The sequence below is a fragment of the Phyllobates terribilis genome, unplaced genomic scaffold (assembly GCF_046119375.1).
Source record: "Phyllobates terribilis strain yellow unplaced genomic scaffold, ASM4611937v1 Scaffold_9__5_contigs__length_417890890, whole genome shotgun sequence".
NCBI classification, from domain to species: Eukaryota; Metazoa; Chordata; class Amphibia; order Anura; family Dendrobatidae; genus Phyllobates; species Phyllobates terribilis.
In genome coordinates, this window is record NW_027362769.1 from 394,634,779 (window position 1) to 394,651,505 (window position 16,727).

Consider the following 16,727-nt stretch of genomic DNA (forward strand, 5'->3'; position numbering starts at 1 on the left):
TACAAGAATATAACTACTATAATACTGCCCCCTGTGTACAAGAATATAACTACTATAACATTGCTCCTATGTACAAGAATATAACTACTATAATACTGACCCCTATGTACAAGAATATAACTACTATAATACTGCTCCTATGTACAAGAATATAACTACTATAATACTGCCCCTATGTACAAGAATATAACTACTATAATACTGCCCCCTATGTACAAGAATATAACTACTATAATACTGCTCCCTATGTACAAGAATATAAATACTATAACATTGCTCCTATGTACAAGAATATAACTATATTTATATTCTTGTACAAAGGGGGCAGTATTATAGTAGTTATATTCTTGTACATAGGGGGCAGTATTATAGTAGTTATATTCTTGTACATAGGGGCAGTATTATAGTAGTTATATTCTTGTACATAGGAGCAGTATTATAGTAGTTATATTCTTGTACATAGGGGTCAGTATTATAGTAGTTATATTCTTGTACATAGAGAGCAGTATTATAGTAGTTATATTCTTGTACATAGGGGGCAGTATTATAGTAGTTATATTCTTGTATATAGGGGGCAGTATTATAGCAGTTATATTCTTGTACATAGGGGGCAGTATTATAGTAGTTATTTTCTTGTACATAGGGGGCAGTATTATAGTAGTTACATTCTTGTGCATGGGGGCAGTATTATAGTAGTTATATTCTTGTACATAGGGGCAGTATTATAGTAGTTATATTCTTGTACATAGGGGCAGTATTATAGCAGTTATATTCTTGTACATAGGGGGCAGTATTATAGTAGTTATATTCTTGTACATAGGAGCAGTATTATAGTAGTTATATTCTTGTACATAGGAGCAGTATTATAGTAGTTATATTCTTGTACATAGGGGGCAGTATTATAGCAGTTATATTCTTGTACATAGGGGGCACTATTATAGTAGTTATATTCTTGTACATAGGGGTAGTATTATAGTAGTTATATTCATGTACATAGGGGGCAGTATTATAGTAGTCATATTCTTGTACATAGGGAGCAGTATTATAGTAGTTATATTCTTGTACATAGGGGCACTATTATAGTACTTATATTCCTGTACATAGGGGCAGTATTATAGTAGCTATATTCTTGTACATAGGAGCAGTATTATAGTAGTTATATTGTTGTACATAGAAGCAGTATTATAGTAGTTATATTCTTGTACATAGGGGGCAGTATTATAGTAGTTATATTCTTGTACATAGGGGGCAGTATTATAGTAGTTATATTCTTGAACATAGGGGCAGTATTATAGTAGTTATATTCTTGTACATAGGGGGCAGTATTATAGTAGTTATATTCTTGTACATAGGGGCAGTATTATAGTAGTTATATTCTTGTACATAGGGGGCAGTATTATAGTAGTTATATTCTTGTACATAGGGGCAGTATTATAATAGTTATATTCTTGTACATAGGAGCAGTATTATAGTAGTTATATTCTTGTACATAGGGGGCACTATTATGGTAGTTATTTTCTTGTACATAGGAGCAGTATTATAGCAGTTATATTCTTGTACATAGGGGGCAGTATTATAGTAGTTATATTTTTGTACATAGGGGCAGTATTAGAGTAGTTATATTCTTGTACATAGGGGCAGTATTATAATAGTTATATTCTTGTACATAGGAGCAGTATTATAGTAGTTATATTCTTGTACATAGGGGGCAGTATTATAGTAGTTATTTTCTTGTACATAGGAGCAGTATTATAGCAGTTATATTCTTGTACATAGGGGGCAGTATTATAGTAGTTATATTCTTGTACATAGGAGCAGTATTATAGTAGTTAAATTCTTGTACATAGGAGCAGTATTATAGTAGTTATATTCTTGTACATAGGGGCAGTATTAGAGTAGTTATATTCTTGTACATAGGGGCAGTATTATAATAGTTATATTCTTGTACATAGGAGCAGTATTATAGTAGTTATATTCTTGTACATAGGGGGCAGTATTATAGTAGTTATTTTCTTGTACATAGGAGCAGTATTATAGCAGTTATATTCTTGTACATAGGGGGCAGTATTATAGTAGTTATATTCTTGTACATAGGAGCAGTATTATAGTAGTTAAATTCTTGTACATAGGAGCAGTATTATAGTAGTTATATTCTTGTACATAGGGGCAGTATTATAGTAGTTATATTCTTGTACATAGGAGCAGTATTATAGTAGTTATATTCTTGTACATAGGGGCAGTATTATAGTAGTTATATTCTTGTACATAGGGGCAGTATTATAGTAGTTATATTCTTGTACATAGGGGCAGTATTATAGTAGTTATATTCTTGTACATAGGGGCAGTATTATAGTAGTTATATTCTTGTACATAGGGGCAGTATTATAGTAGTTATATTCTTGTACATAGGGGCAGTATTATAGTAGTTATATTCTTGTACATAGGGGCAGTATTATAGTAGTTATATTCTTGTACATAGGGTCAGTATTATAGTAGTTATATTCTTGTACATAGGGGGCAGTATTATAGTAGTTATATTCTTGTACATAGGGGCAGTATTGTAGTAGTTATATTCTTGTACATAGGGGCAGTATTATAGTAGTTATATTCTTGTATATAGGGGCAGTATTATACTGTATAAGGCTGATGTCTCACTATATTTTTAGATTTATGGCTGTTATTGCAAAGGTAATTGTTATTTTCTTCTTTCCAGCTTATGTCCTCAGCTGTGTGTTTCCACCTCGACCTGAAAATGGCGAAGTCACTGTTACCGACCTCCATCCTGGAGGATCTGCTAACTTTCACTGTGCTCCTGGGTTCACACTGAAAGGTGCAGATTCACTTGTCTGTCTCAATATCACCCGCCCTCAATGGAGTGGAAAACCCCCAGTCTGCACAGGTGAGAAAATTTGTACAGAGTAGAAATACAGACAGTCCTGCACTAGCAGAATAGTGAGTGCAGCTCTGGAGTATAATACAGGATGTAACTCAGGATCAGTAATGTAATGTATGTACACAGTGACTGCACCAGCAGAATAGTGAGTGCAGCTCTGAAGTATAATATAGGATGTAACTCAGGATCAGTAATGTAATGTATATACACAGTGACTGCACCAGCAGAATAGTGAGTGCAGCTCTGGAGTATAATACAGGATGTAACTCAGGATCAGTAATGTAATGTATATACACAGTGACTGCACCAGCAGAATAGTGAGTGCAGCTCTGGAGTATAATACAGGATGTAACTCAGGATCAGTAATGTAATGTATGTACACAGTGACTGCACCAGCAGAATAGTGAGTGCAGCTCTGGAGTATAATACAGGATGTAACTCAGGATCAGTAATGTAATGTATGTACACAGTGACTGCACCAGCAGAATAGTGAGTGCAGCTCTGGAGTATAATACAGGATGTAACTCAGGATCAGTAATGTAATGTATGTACACAGTGACTGCACCAGCAGAATAGTGAGCGCAGCTCTGTAGTATAATACAGGATGTAACTCAGGATCAGTAATGTAATGTATGTACACAGTGACTGCATCAGCAGAATAGTGAGTGCAGCTCTGGAGTATAATACAGGATGTGACTCAGGATCAGTAATGTAATGTATGTGCACAGTGACTGCACCAGCAGAATAGTGAGTGCAGCTCTGGAGTATAATACAGGATGTGACTCAGGATCAGTAATGTAATGTATGTGCACAGTGACTGCACCAGCAGAATAGTGAGTGCAGCTCTGGAGTATAATACAGGATGTGACTCAGGATCAGTAATGTATTGTATGTACACAGTGACTGCACCAGCAGAATAGTGAGTGCAGCTCTGGAGTATAATACAGGATGTAACTCAGGATCAGTAATGTAATGTATGTACATAGTGACTGCACCAGCAGAATAGTGAGTGCAGCTCTGGGGTATAATACAGGATGTAACGCAGGATCAGTAATGTAATGTATGTACACAGTGACTGCACCAGCAGAATAGTGAGTGCAGCTCTGGAGTATAATACAGGATGTGACTCAGGATCAGTAATGTAATGTATGTGCACAGTGACTGCACCAGCAGAATAGTGAGTGCAGCTCTGGAGTATAATACAGGATGTGACTCAGGATCAGTAATGTATTGTATGTACACAGTGACTGCACCAGCAGAATAGTGAGTGCAGCTCTGGAGTATAATACAGGATGTAACTCAGGATCAGTAATGTAATGTATGTACATAGTGACTGCACCAGCAGAATAGTGAGTGCAGCTCTGGGGTATAATACAGGATGTAACTCAGGATCAGTAATGTATGTACACAGTGACTGCACCAGCAGAATAGTGAGTGCAGCTCTGGAGTATAATACAGGAGGTTACTCAGGATCAGTAATGTAATGTATGTACCCAGTGACTGCACCAGCAGAATAGTGAGTGCAGCTCTGGAGTATAATACAGGATGTGACTCAGGATCAGTAATGTAATGTATGTACACAGTGACTGCACCAGCAGAATAGTGAGTGCAGCTCTGGAGTATAATACAGGATGTAACTCAGGATCAGTAATGTAATGTATGTACACAGTGACTGCACCAGCAGAATAGTGAGTGCAGCTCTAGAGTATAATACAGGAGGTAACTCAGGATCAGTAATGTAATGTATGTACACAGTGACTGCACCAGCAGAATAGTGAGTGCAGCTCTGGAGTATAATGCAGAATGTAACTCAGGATCAGTAATGTAATGTATGTGCACAGTGACTGCACCAGCAGAATAGTGAGTGCAGCTCTGGAGTATAATACAGGAGGTAACTCTGGATCAGTAATGTAATGTATGTACCCAGTGACTGCACCAGCAGAATAGTGAGTGCAGCTCTGGAGTATAGTACAGGATGTAACTCAGGATCAGTAATGTAATGTATGTACACAGTGACTGCACCAGCAGAATAGTGAGTGCAGCTCTAGAGTATAATACAGGAGGTAACTCAGGATCAGTAATGTAATGTATGTACACAGTGACTGCACCAGCAGAATAGAGAGTGCAGCTCTGGAGTATAATACAGGATATAACTCAGGATCAGTAATGTAATATATGTACACAGTGACTGCACCAGCAGAATAGTGAGTGCAGCTCTGGAGTATAATACAGGATGTAACTCAGGATCAGTAATGTAATGTATGTGCACAGTGACTGCACCAGCAGAATAGTGAGTGCAGCTCTGGAGTATAATACAGGATGTGACTCAGGATCAGTAATGTATTGTATGTACACAGTGACTGCACCAGCAGAATAGTGAGTGCAGCTCTGGAGTATAATACAGGATGTGACTCAGGATCAGTAATGTAATATATGTACACAGTGACTGCACCAGCAGAATAGTGAGTGCAGCTCTGGAGTATAATACAGGATGTGACTCAGTATCAGTAATGTATTGTATGTACACAGTGACTGCACCAGCAGAATAGTGAGTGCAGCTCTGGAGTATAATACAGGATGTGACTCAGGATCAGTAATGTAATGTATGTACACAGTGACTGCACCAGCAGAATAGTGAGTGCAGCTCTGGAGTATAATACAGGAGGTAACTCTGGATCAGTAATGTAATGTATGTACCCAGTGACTGCACCAGCAGAATAGTGAGTGCAGCTCTGGAGTATAATACAGGATGTGATTCAGGATCAGTAATGTAATGTATGTACACAGTGACTGCACCAGCATAATAGTGAGTGCAGCTCTGGAGTATAATACAGAATGTAAATCAGGATCAGTAATGTAATGTATGTACACAGTGACTGCACCAGCAGAATAGTGAGTGCAGCTCTGGAGTATAATACAGGAGGTAACTCTGGATCAGTAATGTAATGTATGTACCCAGTGACTGCACCAGCAGAATAGTGAGTGCAGCTCTGGAGTATAGTACAGGATGTAACTCAGGATCAGTAATGTAATGTATGTACACAGTGACTGCACCAGCAGAATAGTGAGTGCAGCTCTAGAGTATAATACAGGAGGTAACTCAGGATCAGTAATGTAATGTATGTACATAGTGACTGCATCAGCAGAATAGTGAGTGCAGCTCTGGAGTATAATACAGGATGTAACTCAGGATCAGTAATGTAATGTATGTACACAGTGACTGCACCAGCAGCATAGTGAGTGCAGCTCTGGAGTATAATACAGGAAGTAACTCAGGATCAGTAATGTATTGTATGTACACAGTGACTGCACATGCAGAATAGTGAGTGCAGCTCTGGAGTATAATACAGGATGTAACTCAGGATCAGTAATGTATTGTATGTACACAGTGAGAGCACCAGCAGAATAGTGAGTGCAGCTCTGGAGTATAATACAGGATGTAACTCAGGATCAGTAATGTATTGTATGTACACAGTGAGAGCACCAGCAGAATAGTGAGTGCAGCTCTGGAGTATAATACAGGATGTAACTCAGGATCAGTACAGGGTTAGTAATGTAATGTATGTACACAGTGATTGCACCAGCAGAATAGTGAGTGCAGCTCTGGAGTATAATACAGGATGTAACTCAGGATCAGTAATGTAATGTATGTACACAGTGACTGCACCAGCAGAATAGTGAGTGCAGCTCTGAAGTATAATACAGGATGTAACTCAGGATCAGTAATGTAATGTATATACACAGTGACTGCACCAGCAGAATAGTGAGTGCAGCTCTGGAGTATAATACAGGATGTAACTCAGGATCAGTAATGTAATGTATGTACACAGTGACTGCACCAGCAGAATAGTGAGTGCAGCTCTGGAGTATAATACAGGATGTAACTCAGGATCAGTAATGTAATGTATATACACAGTGACTGCACCAGCAGAATAGTGAGTGCAGCTCTGGAGTATAATACAGGATGTAACTCATGATCAGTAATGTAATGTATGTACACAGTGACTGCACCAGCAGAATAGTGAGTGCAGCTCTGGAGTATAATACAGGATGTAACTCAGGATCAGTAATGTAATGTATGTACACAGTGACTGCACCAGCAGAATAGTGAGCGCAGCTCTGTAGTATAATACAGGATGTAACTCAGGATCAGTAATATAATGTATGTACACAGTGACTGCACCAGCAGAATAGTGAGTGCAGCTCTGGAGTATAATACAGGATGTGACTCAGGATCAGTAATGTAATGTATGTGCACAGTGACTGCACCAGCAGAATAGTGAGTGCAGCTCTGGAGTATAATACAGGATGTGACTCAGGATCAGTAATGTATTGTATGTACACAGTGACTGCACCAGCAGAATAGTGAGTGCAGCTCTGGAGTATAATACAGGATGTAACTCAGGATCAGTAATGTAATGTATGTACATAGTGACTGCACCAGCAGAATAGTGAGTGCAGCTCTGGGGTATAATACAGGATGTAACTCAGGATCAGTAATGTATGTACACAGTGACTGCACCAGCAGAATAGTGAGTGCAGCTCTGGAGTATAATACAGGAGGTTACTCAGGATCAGTAATGTAATGTATGTACCCAGTGACTGCACCAGCAGAATAGTGAGTGTAGCTCTGGAGTATAATACAGGATGTGACTCAGGATCAGTAATGTAATGTATGTACACAGTGACTGCACCAGCAGAATAGTGAGTGCAGCTCTGGAGTATAATACAGGATGTAACTCAGGATCAGTAATGTAATGTATGTACACAGTGACTGCACCAGCAGAATAGTGAGTGCAGCTCTAGAGTATAATACAGGAGGTAACTCAGGATCAGTAATGTAATGTATGTACACAGTGACTGCACCAGCAGAATAGTGAGTGCAGCTCTGGAGTATAATGAAGAATGTAACTCAGGATCAGTAATGTAATGTATGTGCACAGTGACTGCACCAGCAGAATAGTGAGTGCAGCTCTGGAGTATAATACAGGAGGTAACTCTGGATCAGTAATGTAATGTATGTACCCAGTGACTGCACCAGCAGAATAGTGAGTGCAGCTCTGGAGTATAGTACAGGATGTAACTCAGGATCAGTAATGTAATGTATGTACACAGTGACTGCACCAGCAGAATAGTGAGTGCAGCTCTAGAGTATAATACAGGAGGTAACTCAGGATCAGTAATGTAATGTATGTACACAGTGACTGCACCAGCAGAATAGTGAGTGCAGCTCTGGAGTATAATACAGGATATAACTCAGGATCAGTAATGTAATATATGTACACAGTGACTGCACCAGCAGAATAGTGAGTGCAGCTCTGGAGTATAATACAGGATGTAACTCAGGATCAGTAATGTAATGTATGTGCACAGTGACTGCACCAGCAGAATAGTGAGTGCAGCTCTGGAGTATAATACAGGATGTGACTCAGGATCAGTAATGTATTGTATGTACACAGTGACTGCACCAGCAGAATAGTGAGTGCAGCTCTGGAGTATAATACAGGATGTGACTCAGGATCAGTAATGTAATATATGTACACAGTGACTGCACCAGCAGAATAGTGAGTGCAGCTCTGGAGTATAATACAGGATGTGACTCAGGATCAGTAATGTATTGTATGTACACAGTGACTGCACCAGCAGAATAGTGAGTGCAGCTCTGGAGTATAATACAGGATGTGACTCAGGATCAGTAATGTAATGTATGTACACAGTGACTGCACCAGCAGAATAGTGAGTGCAGCTCTGGAGTATAATACAGGAGGTAACTCTGGATCAGTAATGTAATGTATGTACCCAATGACTGCACCAGCAGAATAGTGAGTGCAGCTCTGGAGTATAATACAGGATGTGACTCAGGATCAGTAATGTAATGTATGTACACAGTGACTGCACCAGCAGAATAGTGAGTGCAGCTCTGGAGTATAATACAGAATGTAAATCAGGATCAGTAATGTAATGTATGTACACAGTGACTGCACCAGCAGAATAGTGAGTGCAGCTCTGGAGTATAATACAGGAGGTAACTCTGGATCAGTAATGTAATGTATGTACCCAGTGACTGCACCAGCAGAATAGTGAGTGCAGCTCTGGAGTATAGTACAGGATGTAACTCAGGATCAGTAATGTAATGTATGTACACAGTGACTGCACCAGCAGAATAGTGAGTGCAGCTCTGGAGTATAATACAGGATGTAACTCAGGATCAGTAATGTATTGTATGTACACAGTGACTGCACCAGCAGAATAGTGAGTGCAGCTCTGGAGTATAATACAGGATGTAACTCAGGATCAGTAATGTATTGTATGTACACAGTGACAGCACCAGCAGAATAGTGAGTGCAGCTCTGGAGTATAATACAGGATGTAACTCAGGATCAGTACAGGGTCAGTAATGTAATGTATGTACACAGTGATTGCACCAGCAGAATAGTGAGTGCAGCTCTGGAGTATAATACAGGATGTAACTCAGTATCAGTAATGTAATGTATATACACAGTGACTGCACCAGCAGAATAGTGAGTGCAGCTCTGGAGTATAATACAGGATGTAACTCAGGATCAGTAATGTAATGTATGTACACAGTGACTGCACCAGCAGAATAGTGAGTGCAGCTCTGGAGTATAATACAGGATGTAACTCAGGATCAGTAATGTAATGTATGTACACAGTGACTGCACCAGCAGAATAGTGAGCGCAGCTCTGTAGTATAATACAGGATGTAACTCAGGATCAGTAATGTATGTACACAGTGACTGCACCAGCAGAATAGTGAGTGCAGCTCTGGAGTATAATACAGGAGGTTACTCAGGATCAGTAATGTAATGTATGTACCCAGTGACTGCACCAGCAGAATAGTGAGTGCAGCTCTGGAGTATAATACAGGATGTGACTCAGGATCAGTAATGTAATGTATGTACACAGTGACTGCACCAGCAGAATAGTGAGTGCAGCTCTGGAGTATAATACAGGATGTAACTCAGGATCAGTAATGTAATGTATGTACACAGTGACTGCACCAGCAGAATAGTGAGTGCAGCTCTAGAGTATAATACAGGAGGTAACTCAGGATCAGTAATGTAATGTATGTACACAGTGACTGCACCAGCAGAATAGTGAGTGCAGCTCTGGAGTATAATGCAGAATGTAACTCAGGATCAGTAATGTAATGTATGTGCACAGTGACTGCACCAGCAGAATAGTGAGTGCAGCTCTGGAGTATAATACAGGAGGTAACTCTGGATCAGTAATGTAATGTATGTACCCAGTGACTGCACCAGCAGAATAGTGAGTGCAGCTCTGGAGTATAGTACAGGATGTAACTCAGGATCAGTAATGTAATGTATGTACACAGTGACTGCACCAGCAGAATAGTGAGTGCAGCTCTAGAGTATAATACAGGAGGTAACTCAGGATCAGTAATGTAATGTATGTACACAGTGACTGCACCAGCAGAATAGTGAGTGCAGCTCTGGAGTATAATACAGGATATAACTCAGGATCAGTAATGTAATATATGTACACAGTGACTGCACCAGCAGAATAGTGACTGCAGCTCTGGAGTATAATACAGGATGTAACTCAGGATCAGTAATGTAATGTATGTGCACAGTGACTGCACCAGCAGAATAGTGAGTGCAGCTCTGGAGTATAATACAGGATGTGACTCAGGATCAGTAATGTATTGTATGTACACAGTGACTGCACCAGCAGAATAGTGAGTGCAGCTCTGGAGTATAATACAGGATGTGACTCAGGATCAGTAATGTATTGTATGTACACAGTGACTGCACCAGCAGAATAGTGAGTGCAGCTCTGGAGTATAATACAGGATGTGACTCAGGATCAGTAATGTAATATATGTACACAGTGACTGCACCAGCAGAATAGTGAGTGCAGCTCTGGAGTATAATACAGGATGTGACTCAGGATCAGTAATGTATTGTATGTACACAGTGACTGCACCAGCAGAATAGTGAGTGCAGCTCTGGAGTATAGTACAGGATGTAACTCAGGATCAGTAATGTAATGTATGTACACAGTGACTGCACCAGCAGAATAGTGAGTGCAGCTCTAGAGTATAATACAGGAGGTAACTCAGGATCAGTAATGTAATGTATGTACACAGTGACTGCACCAGCAGAATAGTGAGTGCAGCTCTGGAGTATAATACAGGTTATAACTCAGGATCAGTAATGTAATATATGTACACAGTGACTGCACCAGCAGAATAGTGAGTGCAGCTCTGGAGTATAATACAGGATGTAACTCAGGATCAGTAATGTAATGTATGTGCACAGTGACTGCACCAGCAGAATAGTGAGTGCAGCTCTGGAGTATAATACAGGATGTGACTCAGGATCAGTAATGTATTGTATGTACACAGTGACTGCACCAGCAGAATAGTGAGTGCAGCTCTGGAGTATAATACAGGATGTGACTCAGGATCAGTAATGTAATGTATGTACACAGTGACTGCACCAGCAGAATAGTGAGTGCAGCTCTGGAGTATAATACAGGATGTAACTCAGGATCAGTACAGGGTATGCTGAGGTGCATTACCTGGCGTACTATATTGTTCTCTCTCTTGTCCAGCGACCTGTGGCGGTGTTATACGTAACGCCACCGTTGGACGTATCGTCTCTCCTGATGTCACCACGCATCACGGGAACAACTTGAGCTGTCATTGGCTGATTGAGGCGTCTGAGGGTCAGCGGCTTCACCTGCACTTTGAGAGGGTCTCTCTAGACGAGGACAATGACAGGTGAGTTACGTGCTCCTGTTACCCCTAATATCTCCAGCTCTGTGCCTGGTATATATATATACACGTCTCCCCTCAGGTTGGTCGTTCACTCCGGAAGCTCCACGTTGTCCCCCCTCATCTATGATTCGGATATAGACGATGCCCCGGAGAGGGGTCTCCTGAGTGACGCGCAGTCCCTGTACATAGAGCTGGTGTCGGAGAACCCCGCCGTCCCCCTGCTGCTCAGCCTGCGCTATGAAGGTAACTGGATATACTGTATATTCCTTGTGAGTGTTCCTTACTATTTTTACTCCGGTTACATCTAAAGCTGCGGTTACGTTTCCAATGCACGGCTGTAATGTTCACATCAAACTAATGTACATCAGGAGGCAGCAGCGAGGGGTGAGGGCCGTGCAGCAGCTCTGGAGGTGACTGGAGGGTAAAAAGTACAATTTCTTTTACGTGCGGAGTCCTCATCGTGCCTTGCTGGGGGTAGTAGTACATCCCATTCGCCCTCTGGTGGTCCGGTTATTTACCGCTCTTTCTCTGCAGTGTTCTCGGAGACTCGATGTTACGAGCCTTTCCTGGCCCACGGTAATTTCAGCACCACGGACCCCCTCTTCTCCCCGGGGACCCTGGTCTCTTTCTCATGTAATGCGGGGTACATGCTGGAGCAGGGGCCCCCCGTCATAGAGTGCGTGGACCCCACCGACCCTCACTGGAACGAGAGCGAGCCCGTGTGCAAAGGTAAGAGACCGCCACAATCACCCTGCAGCCCACCGTATGCAGTGGCGTCACCAGGTGGATAACCAGGGGAATTACACCTAGAGATACACGGAGACAAGTAGTCATCATCTGCATGCTGCCCCCCATGTCTGACCCCTGATCACAGGCCGCCCTGTGCTGCCCTCTGCTGGTACAATCAGGGATGTCTCACAGACAGCTCCGGTTATGGTGCGCCCCCATCATCCGTATATGGCAGTCCTGCTATAGGACACTAGAGGGCGCCATGCTGCGTCACATGGCGGCTCTCCACACGCACCTCACCCTGTGAGAGGCGGGGAGGCGGGAGGCGTGAAGGCGGGGCCGCGGAGCTGAGATGTTTCTTAGCAATTTCCAGTTGCCATGGTAACTAATGTAGGGCTCCCGATTAACCCTTACACCACCAGAAGAGATGAAACCTAAGAAAATTCAATGTTATGTAACGAAAAGAGAACCAGGTCCTAATGTCAAGGAGACGTGCCGGGAGACCCAAAAGGGTCAGTGTCCGGTACCGAAAACTGTCACTGTACTACCCTCTACCCCCAGAGCCAGTGTCATTATCCTCTACCCCGAGTATCAGTGTCATTATCCTGTACCCGAGTGTCAGTGACATTATCCTCTACCCCCAGAGCCAGTGTCATTATCCTCTACCCCGAGTATCAGTGTCATTATCCTGTACCCGAGTGTCAGTGTCATTATCCTGTACCCCGAGTGTCAGTGTCATTATCCTGTACCCCGAGTGTCAGCGTCATTATCCTGTACCCCGAGTGTCAGTGTCATTATCCTGTACCCCGAGTGTCAGTGTCATTATCCTGTACCCCGAGTGTCAGTGACATTATCCTGTACCCCGAGTGTCAGTGTCATTATCCTGTACCCCGAGTGTCAGTGTCATTATCCTGTACCCCGAGTGTCAGTGACATTATCCTGCACCCCGAGGGTCAGTGTCATTATCCTCTACCCCGAGTATCAGTGTCATTATCCTGTACCCCGAGTGTCAGTGACATTATCCTGTACCCCGAGTGTCAGTGTCATTATCCTGTACCTCCAGTGTCAGTGTCATTATAATGTACCCCCAGTGTCAGTGTCATTATCCTGTACCCTGAGTGTCAGTGTCATTATCCTGTACCCCCAGTGTCAATGTCATTATCCTGTACCCCGAGTGTCAGTGTCATTATCCTGTACCCTGAGTGTCAGTGTCATTATCCTGTACCCCGAGTGTCAGCGTCATTATCCTGTACCCCGAGTGTCAGCATCATTATCCTGTACCCCAAGTGTCAGTGTCATTATAATGTACCCCCAGTGTCAGTGTCATTATCCTGTACCCTGAGTGTCAGTGTCATTATCCTGTACCCTGAGTGTCAGTGTCATTATCCTGTACCCTGAGTGTCAGTGTCATTATCCTGTACCCCGAGTGTCAGCGTCATTATCCTGTACCCCGAGTGTCAGCATCATTATCCTGTACCCCAAGTGTCAGTGTCATTATAATGTACCCCCAGTGTCAGTGTCATTATCCTGTACCCCCAGTGTCAATGTCATTATCCTGTACCCCGAGTGTCAGTGTCATTATCCTGTACCCCGAGTGTCAGTGTCATTATCCTGTACCCCAAGTGTCAGTGTCATTATCCTGTACCCCGAGTGTCAGCGTCATTATCCTGTACCCCCAGTGTCAGTGTCATTATCCTGTACCCCAAGTGTCAGTGTCATTATGCTGTACCCCCAGTGTCAGTGACATTATCCCGTACCCCAAGTGTCAGCGTCATTATCCCGTACTCCGAGTGTCAGCGTCATTTTCCTGTACTCCGAGTGTCAGCGTCATTATCCCGTACTCCTAGTGTCAGCGTCATTTTCCTGTACTCCGAGTGTCAGCGTCATTATCCCGTACCCCGAGTGTCAGCGTCATTATCCCGTACCCCGAGTGTCAGCGTCATTATCCCGTACCCCGAGTGTCAGCGTCATTATCCTGTACCCCGAGTGTCAGTGACATTATCCTGTACCCCGAGTGTCAGTGTCATCATCCTGTACCCCGAGTGTCAGTGTCATTATCCTGTACCCCCAGTGTCAGTGACATTATCCTGTACCCCGAGTGTCAGTGTCATCATCCTGTACCCCGTGTGTCAGTGACATTATCCTGTACCCCGAGTGTCAGTGACATTATCCTGTACCCCCAGTGTCAGTGACATTATCCTGTACCCCGAGTGTCAGTGACATTATCCTGTACCCCGAGTGTCAGTGACATTATCCTGGACCCCGTGTGTCAGTGACATTATCCTGGACCCCGAGTGTCAGTGTCATTATCCTTTACCCCAAGTGTCAGTGTCATTATCCTGTACCCCGAGTGTCAGTGACATTATCCTGCACCCCGTGTGTCAGTGACATTATCCTGCAACCCGTGTGTCAGTGACATTATCCTGTACCCCGAGTGTCAGTGACATTATCCTGCACCCCGTGTGTCAGTGACATTATCCTGCACCCCGTGTGTCAGTGTCATTATCCTGTACCCCGAGTGTCAGCGTCATTATCCTGTACCCCAAGTGTCAGTGTCATTATCCTGTACCCCGAGTGTCAGTGACATTATCCTGCACCCCGTGTGTCAGTGACATTATCCTGCACCCCGTGTGTCAGTGACATTATCCTGTACCCCGAGTGTCAGTGTCATTATCCTGTACCCCGAGTGTCAGTGTATCATTGTCCTTTCCCCCTTTATTTGTACTATGTATATAATGGACTGTACTTTGTGGCCTCTCCTCTCTTCTGTCTATCAGCGCTATGTGGAGGAGAAATCTCTGAACCAGCCGGGGTGATCCTGTCTCCTGATTGGCCCCAGAATTACGCAAAGGGCCAGGACTGTGTATGGGGGATCCATGTGCAGGAGGACCGGAGGGTGCTGCTGGAGATAGAAATGTAAGGAGTCAGTAGCCTAATCGGCATACACACATAAAGAGCGCAAACCATACACACATAAAGAGCGCACACCATACACACATAAAGAGTACACACCATACACACATAAAGAGCGCACACCATACACACATAAAGAGCGCACACCATACACACATAAAGAGCGCACACCATACACACATAAAGAGCGCACACCATACACACATAAAGAGCGCACACCATACACACATAAAGAGCGCACACCATACACACATAAAGAGCACACACCATACACACATAAAGAGCGCACACCATACACACATAAAGAGCGCACACCATACACACATAAAGAGCGCACACCATACACACATAAAGAGCACACACCATACACACATAAAGAGCACACACCATACACACATAAAGAACACACACACCATACACACATAAAGAGCACACACCATACACACATAAAGAGCACACACCATACACACATAAAGAGCACTCACCATACACACATAAAGAGCGCACACCATACACACATAAAGAGCGCACACCATACACACATAAAGAGCGCACACCATACACACATAAAGAGCGCACACCATACACACATAAAGAGCACACACCATACACACACAAAGAGCGCACACCATACACACATAAAGAGCACACACCATACACACATAAAGAGCACACACCATACACACATAAAGAGCGCACACCATACACACATAAAGAGCACACACCATACACACATAAAGAGCGCACACCATACACACATAAAGAACACACACCATACACACATAAAGAGCGCACACCATACACACATAAAGAACACACACCATACACACATAAAGAGCACACACCATACACACATAAAGAACACACACCATACACACATAAAGAGCACTCACCATACACACATAAAGAGCGCACACCATACACACATAAAGAGCACACACCATACACACATAAAGAGCGCACACCATACACACATAAAGAGCACACACCATACACACATAAAGAGCGCACACCATACACACATAAAGAGCACACACCATACACACATAAAGAGCACACACCATACACACATAAAGAGCACACACACCATACACACATAAAGAGCACACACCATACACACATAAAGAGCACACACCATACACACATAAAGAGCGCACACCATACACACATAAAGAGCACACACCATACACACACAAGGAGCACACACCATACACACATAAAGAGCACACACCATACACACATAAAGAGCGCACACCATACACACATAAAGAGCACACACCATACACACATAAAGAGCACACACCATACACACATAAAGAGCGCACACCATACACACATAAAGAGCACACACCATACACACATAAAGAGCACACACACCATACACACATAAAGAGCACACACCATACACACATAAAGAGCACTCACCAT

General features: G+C 42.9%; 1 protein-coding gene across 1 annotated transcript in view; it reads left to right on the top strand.

Annotated features, from left to right (window-relative positions):
- The window catches only part of SEZ6L2 (seizure related 6 homolog like 2), a 63,457-nt gene extending 48,151 nt beyond the window's left edge, over nucleotides 1–15,306 (top strand). Inside the window, exons 6-10 of the mRNA XM_073646236.1 lie at nucleotides 2,714–2,899; nucleotides 11,492–11,660; nucleotides 11,737–11,900; nucleotides 12,192–12,386; nucleotides 15,164–15,306. Coding sequence (XP_073502337.1) covers nucleotides 2,714–2,899; nucleotides 11,492–11,660; nucleotides 11,737–11,900; nucleotides 12,192–12,386; nucleotides 15,164–15,306 — 857 coding nt within the window. The remainder of the gene's footprint in view (nucleotides 1–2,713; nucleotides 2,900–11,491; nucleotides 11,661–11,736; nucleotides 11,901–12,191; nucleotides 12,387–15,163) is intronic.
- Nucleotides 15,307–16,727: the final 1,421 nt, after the last annotated feature.